This window comes from Sinocyclocheilus anshuiensis, unplaced genomic scaffold, assembly GCF_001515605.1.
Source record: "Sinocyclocheilus anshuiensis isolate Anshui unplaced genomic scaffold, SAMN03320099.WGS_v1.1 scaffold1632, whole genome shotgun sequence".
Lineage (NCBI taxonomy): Eukaryota > Metazoa > Chordata > Actinopteri > Cypriniformes > Cyprinidae > Sinocyclocheilus > Sinocyclocheilus anshuiensis.
The window spans coordinates 1,314,011-1,327,197 of record NW_015558674.1 but is presented as its reverse complement, the minus strand read 5'-3'; the positions used below and the strand labels follow the sequence as shown (position 1 = coordinate 1,327,197).

Below are 13,187 nucleotides of genomic sequence, written 5' to 3'. Positions count from 1 at the left end.
ACACACACACACACACACACACACACACACATCCTATATAGCTGCAGCATCCTGCAAGAGTGGGCTGGGAATTCAATATGTGCAACCTTTATTTATTATTTATTTTGGTTTATTTATTTATTTATACATTTTTTACTGTTCTTTTAAAATAGCCTAACAAATGTGTGAGAGAAAAAAGTTAAAAAAAATACACTGCAAATGCTCTTGAATTTTAGCAACAGGTTGCGCTTTACTATCAGTCACATATGCAGTAAATATATAATAAAATCCTGAAAAAAGTTTCACAGGTTCCAAAAAAATGTTAAACAGCACAACTGTTTCCAGCATTGATAATAAATCAGCATATCATAATGATTTCTGAAGGATCATGTGACACTGAAGACTGGAGTAATGATGCTGAAAATTCAGATTTGACTCACAGGAATAAATTACATTTTAACAGCTATTCACATAGAAAACAGTTATTTTTAAATTGTAATATTTCACAATTTTACTGTATTTTTTATCAAATAAATGCAGCCTTGATGAGCATGAGATGTCTTAAAAAACATTCAAAATCTTACTGTTCCCAAACTTTTGAATGGTTATGTGTAAATAAGCATATAACAATTGATATCTCCGTTTTTTCTTCTAGATAGAAATGAGATAAAATAGAGAAATGAAAAACAGAAGTCTCCTTTCTAGCATACCTTTCTGAATACAGCTTTATCTATATCTGATATAGCTGTATTCATAAAGAAATGCTATTAAGTTTTATTAATAATTAATATTGAAATAATTCCCTGCGATATGTCTGCGTCTAAATTAAAAAAATCTTTATTATATGATAAACTGAAACGGTTAGACAGTCATGAATATTTACAGCACTCAACGGCAAAGATGTCGTTCATTTCCATGCATAAAATTAAATATGAGCAAAAGGGTTTTGAGAACTGTCTGGGTCTTATTTTGCATCAACCATCAGTAATAATATTTTGCATAATGCTTCGTGACATTATTTTCATGTCAGTTAAGCACATTAATCACCCAATTGTCAGTAGCTGATTTAATTAGCATGCTGGTTTTAATTAAAAACAAAAACATGTGTCCGAACAGGATGTTTTTGTGACTGTATTACAATAATAAAGCGAGAATGTATGCATTGCAGAGACTGAAATCTGAAGCGTTGAGCTGAATATGACCTAGCGTGATTCACTGCAGTGTTTCTATGGGAAGGAAAGCACACAGCCCTGGGAAGTAATCACACGTACAGCATCAGAGTTCAGCGGACGTGGCCCTTCTTCACCCGCAGTATCCGACCTCCTGCTAATATTTGCAGAGCGACACGAGGTGGGTGTATGTGGATTAAACAGGGCTTGTGTAGGGCAGGCCGGTTTGTTTTCCTCTGCTAGCATCTCCACACACGAGTCTAGATTGGCACGATCATCAAATATAGATCAGACAATAAGCTGATGTGGAAGCTCTCCATATGATACCCACTGGAGACGCTCTGGTCCAGAGACTTATCTCGGGGTTGGCGTGAGATTAACCCGCTAGCTGATCTTTGATCGGATGTCATCTCTTCAAAAATCTACAACCCAGAAGGTTTGAGATGAAGAGCTGTTCATGGAAGAGCCAAAGGGAGCTGTTTAGAAGCAGGAAAAGCCAAATGCACTGTAAATAGCCGATGAAAACTGCATACGCTAAGATATGAGAGAACATGAAGCTCTGAAGTCAAATTAATTTTAATGTGCCCGGCCTTATGGAAGACTGCATTTTGAGAGCCGCTGCCTCCTCGTCCCTCGCCGCCAGTAAGATTTATGCATAAATGCATTTGAATACATTTCCATGTCAAATGTCAAATATATCTTAATATATTGGAAAACATTTTAAATTCATATTATTTAGTTATCCAACTTCTGCAAATATTGAAGAACCTTTTGAAGCACCTTTATTTTTAAGAGTGTACTGAACTGCAGTGGAAACGCAAACCGTGCCGTGCTGAGCAGTGCCGAGCCGAGTCGTACCACGCAGTGGAAAAGCGCCATTAGTTTATCTTGTGTAATTTTTGCTTATTAGTATGGTTGAATTGGATCACCGAAGGTCAGCAGTAAATTGGTTAATAAAATGGGATTAAATACATAAAGGATATTTGTATTATTTAACATATTTAATTATTGCAGCTTTGAGTCATATTCTGAGCTGCTTTTAACTGTTTTTATAAATTTTGAGGAAAACTAAACCTGATTTTTTTTTTTGTGAGTGAGATGAATTAATGCATGTTCACATTTATTCTAGAACTAAAGTAACATCTTACTCCCGATTTCTCTCAACATGGGGACAGGAGAGCTTTCAATCAATAAATGGGGGGGAAAAGTAACTGGCGTTACTTATTTGAAACAGTAACTCAGATATTTTCTTGTAAATTAAAAAGTAATGCGTTACTTTATTAGTTACTTGAAAAAAGTAATTTGATTACGTAACTCGCGTTACTTGTAATGTGTTACCCCCAACACTGGGTATATATACAGTATATATATAACAAAAAAAATGTAATATTGTGCTCTAAAATTGAAAAAGTGAAAATAATATTTTGCATAATGCAAAAAAATCTGAATAATCTTTAAAAAGGCTTAATTTCCTTTGTGACATCATTTTAATGAGTGCATTTGAGCACATTAATCACCCAACTGTTAATAGCTGATTTAATTTGTATGTTGTTTTTAATAATAATAAAAAAAAAACAATCACTGCAATGCACATTTTGGAGAGAAACTGAAAAAAAAATGTTAAAATATATAAATATATTTATATGCAATATAATATAATATAAATTATTATATATAAATATACTGTATACTACATGTAAAATTAGTATACACATTTTTATTATTTTACTGGAAATATATATATATATATATATACTGTATATATATAATTTTTTAATTTTTTTTTTATTATTATTCTCTTACCAAAATGTTTCAAACTAAATGTTTTCTTATTGTAATTGCTTTAATTTAATGCTTTAATTATGTTTGTAAAATCCTTTTAACAAACAAAAGCCAGTCTCCAGGAAGTGACATCATCATCAGCAGCAAGCATTAATGGATTTTATGGATTAATTAGTTTGTGTCTCTCTAAAACATACCATCCTGTTGGCTAAAATTACAGAAATGTGTATAATAATATAAAAACTTCATTAATAACATCTGAAAATCTACTTAATCTAACTGTCAGTCCTTCACTGAGCAATGACTCTCCTCAGCTCTTGCCATTGTGTGAGTAATTACTGAAGTCATAATTAGTAAAGCTGAAGTGTCTGAGCTTAACCGGAGAGATTTCTTTTAAAAATACGTCTTTAAATTACACCACACGCATATTCATAAAGCTAAAGAGTTCATAAGGCGCTGTGTAACAGGAATGACCCACTTAATGATGTTAACAAAGTGTGTTTGACGCTGGCAGCCGTGGCACCGGCGCAGAAGACAGCCGACTTACGGAGCAGAAGTTCAGGAGAGGTGAGCTCATGCAAGACCACAGACTGACAGCTATTTAAGAGCGGCAGTCGTAAAGGAGATTTGTGCCACGATGCCCGGCCCTCACTTTCTCCTCTATTTAACCCTGTCAGAGTCGCTCGCACCGAACGCCCCCGAATCACTCCGCATTATGAATCGTTTAGTGCTCCCATAAAAGCCCAAGTGTTTTCACATGAAAATTCATTCCTCTCACCATCTCAACACTTGATTCACTTTTCATTCACCCACTTAAAAATAAAAAACACGCGCTTAGATATGAGCAAAGACTGAAGAAATAGAAAGAGCTGGGTAATGTTGTGTCATAAAAGTCAATGGGCCACTGCCGGGATCTTCGAGGAAGTCCCATAAGGATTTACATGGGATATTTTTCATCCTCTATGACAAAGATGTACTTAAACAGTCCCCATCCAGGATGCTTTATTGGACAACTATGTTCTTGCAACCATCACTATTGCGATTGTGCATTAAAATTAGTCACAGTGAGACTCTTTTGAACATAGCAACAGTGTTAAAGCCTTAGCAACTGCATAGCAATGCCCTGACAACCACCCACAACAACTTAGCATCACGATGGTGAGTTTTGCATGGGAAAATATTGTTAAACTACACTCCAAAATATTTAGCCATAAATTTAAGATTTGAGATGCATATAAAATTTCCATGCATTTGGATTACACAATTTGAACAAGCCAATAAACGTAATGTAATGCATGAATAGAGTGTAATATAATATATATACAGTACACTGACAATTTTTTGTCAGTGTACTGTAAATTAAACAGTACAGATTTCTGTAATATATTTATATATTTATTATAGATATTGCTTGTTCCACAGCTGGTCATGTTTAAGTCACGTGTTCATACTTTTTAATTACATACATGTTATTATTTTCACACTGACAAGGTTTATGTTGATTATAAGCAATTTGAATTAATGCATTTTGAAAACATTATTAATATTTAATAAATAATCAAATAAATGATAAAATGATGAAAACAGTTGATAATAAACTATACTATAATTTGTAAATGCTGATAAATAATGAAATAAATCAAATAATATAAATAAATAATAATAAATAAAGTCAAAAGATTAGTTAAAAATATACTATGCCATTTATTTTATTTATTTATTTATTTTTGAGTACTTCTTACCTGTATGATTGACAAATATGCATCAAATGCGTAATGTTATATGCAATTCACATATAGACATCTTAAATGAAGGTCTAAATATTTTTGAGTGTACCATTTTGCCTTAACATACGTACAAATAGTTTATTAATTAATCTGTTTGTTTATGGTCATAAAAGTGTAAAAGTAAGTGCAAAACATAACTTTTTAAAATAAAGTACTAGAGACTAAAAAAAGAAGAAAAAAAGACAGTGGGTCTAAAAGAATTAATTGATTGCATTAAAAACATTTTTAAGGTATCTGCCCCTGGACATTCTGCTAAATATTCTGTTAATGAATGAATGACAGAATTTGAATGTCGGGGTGAATTATTCCTTTAAGAAGACATCAAAAAGCAGAAGTGTATGACATCAAAAGCCAGCAGACTGCAGATGGATTGAGGCGCCGCTGCAGCAGATCTCAAAATCTAAGCACAGAGGAGGATTAGATATTAATCCCATTTTATTCAATTTAACACCGACTAAAAGCAGAATCATTTTCATTTTGAATATGTAAAAGCAATCTGTTTAAAATAGACCAGAACGCCCCATTTCTCCTCTCCTCACTTCTCAGAATGTGACCATTTGAATAAAACGCTCGCAGCTATGAAATACCTCATATCTGGCATATCTTCTTTTGATATCCTTCTTTACACAGTCTCTGGTACTTTATTAAAAAAGTTGTACCTTGCAGTGAGTGTCCACGTTAACAGCGGCCTCGGCTCCAGATGTCATTTTCCCATTCATTTTCTCCATAGGGATTTCAAAAGTCCATCGCTTAAAGAATTTCAAACCTTGAACTGAATCAAAAATGTATGTGCAATATAAACCTGCTGATCAACCTTCATTATGCATTTTATATTACCTCAGTGTCTTTATATATATATATATATGCATTGTGAAATTATGTAATCAAATCAAAACCTGCTGTACAATATAAACCTATTGACTTAAACCATCTGCTTCATAATGCATTATAGAATACCTTGTTGTATTTTTGTGCATTTATATGCATTTCATTAAAAAGATGTGCATGAGTGTTCACGTTATAGTGGCCTTGGAAAAGTAATTTTCCCATTAATTTTTTTCCACAGGGAATTAAAAGCTCAGAGATGTATTACAGCAATACAGGCTTTGATTTGAACCGAAAGCATCTGAAATTCAGGGGGTAGGAAAGTACAAAACTGTGACTTTAATTTGTTTAGCCCACAAATTAAACAAATGTAATTTTGTAATCAAATCAAAAACAAAGTAATTTTTTCCATTCATTTTCTTCATAGGGATTCCAAAAAAAAATCCCTCACTAAATAGCTTTATACCTTGAACTGAACTGAACCAAATTACAAAACTGTGTCACTAATTTAAACCAACAAATTAAACCAAATTTAACCAAAAATGTTTAACTAACTACGTAGTCAACTATCCCTGCCATGATCCATTGCAAAATTATGTAAACAAAAAAAAAAACAATTTCCATTCATTTTCACCACAGCGATTAAAAAAAAAAATCCATGACTATAGAGTTTTAAATCTTGAACCAAACCAAACCAGCTCCGAGATGGACCACAACAACACAGACTTTGATTTCAACCAAATAGATTTAGAAGGGATGTTCAAAACTGAGTTCATAATGCATTTTAGAATATCTCAATGTCTATTTGTCCATTTAGATGTTCTTTATTAAAAAAGTACAAAACTGTGACTTTCAACTACCCTAATTATGATGCATTGCATCAAATCCAAAAGTGCTTTGCAATATAGACCTATACTATCCGCTTCAAGATGTATTTTAGAATATCCAGTGCATTTAGATAGCTCCTCTAGACATGATGAGCCGTGTCAGTCAACACAGATCAAATCAGGTCAGACGCCAGAACGCCGGAGTTTAGACCCAGTGACATAACCTTTCTATCGGCCATCAATCAAATCTCTCCATCACAACCATCCATCATGCAGCACTTTTGTCACATTCAGGCATTTTACGGCCTGTCGTGGTACAAGAACACTGTAGGTCACAAACACATGTCCCTTCAATCAGACGTCAGGATATTCATGTCATTCAGGATAATTACAAAGCAACACTGATGCAGAACTAATGCCTGGAACCTGAAGTAACCCAAAACGTCAACATTGTTCTTCTGCCGCATGCTCTGTTATTTCCTTCTGGAAATGCAAATCTCTTTTGAATACGATGGTGCTGCCAGCTTTGTGTGTCTATTATCTGACACTGGCAGAAACCGTATTGGTGAATCATTCAAAGGGGTTCTGAACATTCCCTCTAAATCTATGGTAAGACATCTGTTGCACAACACAACACGTACAAGCATCATATTATTTTTAAACGCATCTGAGGAGATCTGAAAGTGTGGGCAAAGCATTGCAGAAGTGTAAATACTTAAAGCATTACTTTGGGTCTCTCAACTCGAGGAAGGGAAGAGATGCATTTGGTTTAAATATTCACAGATAGCTTTACTCCAAATAAACAAGAGTCAGACTTAAAAAAAAAATTAAAATACAAGACAGACATGAGATGCTTAAAAACTAAATATTGAGGAAAATATCTGTCTTCTTAAAATTTCTACTACACTGCACAGATGACAGTATTTTATACATAAAAAGCAACTTATTATAAAATGAGTCCTGCATTCAGGGAAAATAAATCAATGTATTATTAAAATAAATAGCATTAAATAGCAAATATATGCATTAGTTTTATGCCACTTTTTTTTTTTCAATTGTTGTATCCGCTACAAAGTCTTTCAACCTGCCATTTAAAAATCTTTCAATTTCAAATATGATTTTTAATAATTTATAGAGGCTAAGGGCAAGCATTTACCTAAAACACCATAATGTGTTAAAATATGACATTAGGTTATTGGTTATTGCATTTGAAAAGACATTTAAGATTATATACACATATGGAATCATTAAGATTTTTTTACTGTGTTTGAAACAAAAAAAAGCCTCTTCTGCTCACCAAGGCTGCATTTCTTAAATTAAAAATACAGTAAAAACAGGAAAATTGTACAATATTATTACAATTTAAAATAACTGTTTTTTATGTGAAAATATATTAAAGTGTAATTTATTTCTGTGATCAAAGCTGTATTTTCAGCATCATTACTCCAGTCTTCAGTGTCACATGATCTTCAGAAATCATTCTAATATGCTGATGGATATTATCAATGTTGAAAACAGTTTTTGCGGCTTAGTATTTTAAATACAATTAATTATTAATAATATTAATAATAGAAAAAATACATAAATAACATTAAACATTACTTTTTTATAATATATATATATTATATGTTTTCCCCGTTCTCTAGATATCACTTAGATAAAATAGTATCAATAGTGAAGTTTTATTAGACATCATGAATGAGTCTTATAGGCAATATGATCCTTTCATGCAGAAAATACAGCCACAGAATGCACATTTCATAAACCAATGTCAGATTTTGTGAAAAACAAACAAAAATAGACAAAAGATAGTCATGCTCTAGTGATTTTGCAGCTAATGTGATTAGCAGGCGGTGTTTTGTACCTCTCTGCGGCTCATGGCTGGGCTAGCCAACATCCAGCATCTATAGTGTGTGAATAATATGCAAACAAATGTGACTTGGCTTCAACAGCACACTAAAGGCCATGAATATCAGCGAAGCCACTGGCGAGAGAAAGAGAGGAAAAGAAAGAGAGGCAGAAAATGACAAAGGCGATAAGTGAAAATGAATATGCCTGGGGCTCGTCCGTGATTACTTTTTTTATGATTATTGCTGAATTCTCTCTGGCGGAGTGGTAAGACTGCACTGCAGCTTATTAGATCAGTTGTTCACACATCTACAGGGCGAGTTTGCTGGAAAGCGACTGCGCGCAACATGTCGTTAAATTAGCTCTGTTTGCTGCGGGACAATTAGCGCCGTTACGTACGACCACCCACCCGTTAGCCGGTCACTTAAAGCTCTGTGGCTGGAAAATCACTGCAGCTCTTTATGTCAGATCAAGAGAACTAGTCGAGTTTAATATGAAGCGTGAACAGGTCTGGCTTAAGATCTCTGAGCCATTAATGAACATGTACGCGACCAATTAAAAGTTTGAAAGTGCTTGAAATGAGCTATCACATGGATGAAATTATTTATTTATAATACAGATGAGTTATTATTATTATTAAAAATAATAAAGAATAAATAAAATGGAAAATGGTAATAAATAAATATATGTGTCTGTGTATTCTGTTTTATATTTTTAGTTTTAGTTCTTTTTTGTAATTTTGTTGTGTGTTTTGGTTATTTTTATTGGTTATTTTATAAGTTTGAAATCATTTAGATAATTTCTGAAGGATTACAAAAATAATAATAATAATAAAAAAGAAAGAGATGGTAATATATGGGGGAAATTGTTGGGAATACTTAATTTTCTGAAAGATCATGTGACACTGAAGACTGGAGTAATGATGCTGAAAATTCAGCTTTGATCACAGAAATAAATTACAGTTTACAATATATCCAAACAGAAAATAGTTATTTTAAATTGGAATAATATTTCACAATATTACTGATTTTACTGATTTTTTAATCAAATAAATGCAGGCTTGGTGAGCTCAATACATTCTTTTGAAAAAACAAACAAACCAACAAACACAAAACATTGAATTCCATGTAGCAATGTAACAATCTGATATTAACTTTAACCATTATTTTGCTATAACTATGTATTTAGCTATTTTTTTATTGTTTGACATTGCAGTAAGGTGTTATAGACTATATAGACTCACTTACTATGCAGTAATTTTCTATGCACCTAAATGAAAATGTGCGGTTGAGTTTGTTTGGCCGAGTAACACTGACCTTCTTGCCGAGGCTCTAACAATAAGACCATTAGCACTCGTTCTGTCCAGGACCTCAAACATAAGCAGAAAACAAAGAGGAACTGCTTGACTAAGCAGAGCCGTTATTTCATTACACCCGCCGCTGTTCAATGTATAAAACATGAAGTCCACACTTCTTTAATGTATAATTTGACTGAAAGGTGGAGAAGCCTACAGGGAGAGGAGGACTTGCTCATCTCTCTCTCTCTCTCTCTCTCTCTCTCTCTCTCTCTTCTGCGTGTCAATAAGCAGCGAGTCGCTGCTGCCGATGTGCTGAGGAAGCAGGAATTCATTTCAATCAGGAAGTTCACAGCCGTGCAGCGCTGCAGTGATTACATTATTGTAACCTGCATTTAAAAATCTGTTATATCCGCAAACACGCACATAAGAGCTTTGGCTGAGGCGCACCTGATTCAAAACACACAAACACACTGGAAATAATACAAAATACTGTGACGGATCATTGTACAGTGTTATCAGATGCCAATAATGCAGTACTTTGACATTTATATGGTACTTCTAAAAATACTATGGTGCTTCCATGGTACTTTTTTGCTAGAATACCCACATTGCAAAAGCACAAATTGACTAATCATCAATTGTATGCATTTATATTGTCCTTTTGAATAATTAAAAAGTATTAATAAAAATTGACATTTTTGGACATGCACCATGTCATTGCTCAGCAAATCCGTTCAAATTGTTGTTTTGCCATAACAGTAAAAAACTACTCTCCTTTAGGCATTGTGCAACAATGCTGAAGATACAACACTTGCATTTTGAATTGTGATCTGAACCAGGGTTATTATTGTAACCTGAAACTAAAACTAAAACCATTAAAAAATAAATAAATAAATAAAAAGCATTACCTGAAATAAAATAAACATTAACTGAAATAAAATATTTTATTTATAAAATAAAATATAAATCTTATATTAAATATAAAAATATAAATCTTATAACTTATTTTATTTCAGCTTTTATTTTCATGTTTGCAAAGGCAACATTTCTCTTTTTTGTTTAGTTTGAGTACTAAAATAAAGTACTGAAGTACTGAAAGTACTGAAATATCTAAAACTAAATAAACAAACTAAAACATAATAATAACAAAAACTACACCGACATAACAAACAAATATGAAAACGAACCAAAAACACAAATTACTAAATTATTAAAAACTTTTAACTAAAATTAAAATGAAAAAAAAAAGAAAAGAAAAGAAACTATTTAAAAAACGAATTCAAAATATTAACAAAAACTATAATAGTATATCAATGAGAGGGTCATTTTAGTATCACTGAGATACTGTTATTATTTTATTAATATTGTTGTTTGTTTCTATCAGTATTTTCAATTTGTATTAATTTTTTATATTTTCTTTTTTTTTATTTTGTTAAAATTGTGGTAATTCTGTTGTGTATTTTTGTCATTTTTAATTATTTTTGTTTTTATTTTTAAATGTGTCAATATAGTTTTAATACATTTTTATTTCAGTTTTAGTTATTTTAGTACATCAAGATAAATTAAATTAAAGTAATTAAAGTTTAGGTTAATTAAATAAATTAAAGTTTGTTTTTTATTTTAATCTTTTAAAATTGTATTATAATTAAAGCTTATTTTATTTTGAGTAACAACATTTGTTCTATGGTTTTAGTTAACTATAATTATCCTGATCAATGGTAATAAAATAACGCTGATCTGAACACACAGTATACAAATATACACAACCAGTATTTGCAGTTCAGCATATAAATACTGTATAATCAGTGTAACTCTTACCGATAGGAGAGAGCTCGGCCACACTCCCGATGTAGGGACCTTCTAGAAACTTGGGCTCGCTGTCGTTAATGTCCTGGACTTTGATGACGAACTCAGACTCGGGTTCCAGCGGCGCGTCGGTCTGGCGGTCTCGCGCCTGAGCTCGTAAGGTGTAGAAGGTCTTCTCCTCTCGGTCCAGACGCTCGGTGGCGTGGATGTCGCCCGTGACCTCGTCTATGATGAAGACAGTCCCTGCTCCCTCTCCAGAGATCGTGTACTTTATAGAGCCGTCGCCTTCATCAGAGTCTGAATGGATCTGTGGATTAAAGCAGAGAGCCGCGTCAGAGGACAGTCATCGAGTCTGGATGTGCTGGGTGAAGTGGTGATGTTCAAGGAAACGGAAATATCTCAATAGGATCTGAAACACTGAAACGGTGAACTGACATTTAATTTGGAATGACGAGAAAACAATTACAATGCATAGAAATTAAATGCCCAGACAACTTCAGGAATTTCATTAGTTCAAACAAGTTAAAAAACATGAAAAAAAAAACATCACTTTTGACTAATTATGCGTCCTATGTCATTTAGAGCTATCAAAACCATATAGCAACATAACAATTATGCCACATTGTTTTCAGGCAACTTTGTAACTTTAAAATAAATAAATAAATAAAATGTATTATTTATTTATTAAAAAACATTGAGGAAAGTCCTTTTCCACCATAAAACCAATGATGATGATGATGATGATGATATTTTAATGATTGTAAAATAAAGAATATATATAAAAACATTGAGGAAAAAAGTGTTCTTCCACCACAAAACCAATAATAATAATAATAATAATAGTGTAATAAAAAATACATTCTATACAAATATTGTATACTTTATACAAATGAGTTACATTAAAATGTGTATATATAGCAGTAGTTAAAATATTCCTTATTAATAAATAATATTTCTAGAAATATCCCACATTTCTAATATTAAAACTACACTACACATACTGTTTGTGAAATCAAATTTAATTATAATTTGGGAATGGTGAATTGAACGACACACAAACACGTTTGCATAGAGTTTGACCTACAATTAAAAATGCATTTGCAAAGCGAATGAATGAATGGTTTGAGTACACAGCATATCCATGTGTAAAATACAATCATTTCTCCATGGCTAATGTCGTCTGATCTGCCTCATGAGTTCAGTAATATGGCGAGCTGCCTTGATGAAAGGCACAATTCCCAGTTTTCCATCCTCTCTTTCCAAACTGACGGCTCCTCTGGTTCGGAACAAGCCTCTTGGCATCGCTTTGACTCATTACTATGGCAACCGATGTACGGTACACATAACGGATATTGACTACAAGGCCTGAACAAATGCATTTAATGCACTACAAAACAATCTGTGGACAGCCAGTCTCAAAAGTCAAAAAGAAACACCCTTATTTACTTTCTTAATGCACGTTCCTGCTCTTATTGTGAATGATTAATTCAGTAATTGAACTGAATTGAGAATGACATTCAATTCTAATTAAATGACTGCAGTGGAATTTGATTGAAATCGAGGTAGCAAACAGAATATAGAATTGAAATTCAAATTTTAATGCAATAAATGTTAATTTAAATCTAATAAATATTATTATAAATATCTCATTTTAGTTATGAATATGAATCAAAATTAATATATTTATACAATTTATCTTAATTATTAATGTTAAATATTTTGTGTCACAGTCTTTTGAAATAATTATATTACGATTAATTTATATAATTTATATTCATTATGAATAATTAGTTTTTTTTATTTTATATAATAACTAAAAAAGCAAATGTTTGTTAAGGCAAACTTTTAACTTGTTGGAAAAAATAGT

General features: G+C 32.3%; 1 protein-coding gene across 1 annotated transcript in view; it reads right to left on the bottom strand.

The window, feature by feature from the left end:
- LOC107681302 (cadherin-22-like) overlaps nucleotides 1-13,187 on the bottom strand; it is a 94,540-nt gene that overhangs the window by 68,122 nt on the left and 13,231 nt on the right. The window contains exon 2 of the mRNA XM_016477576.1: nucleotides 11,333-11,627. Coding sequence (XP_016333062.1) covers nucleotides 11,333-11,627 — 295 coding nt within the window. The remainder of the gene's footprint in view (nucleotides 1-11,332; nucleotides 11,628-13,187) is intronic.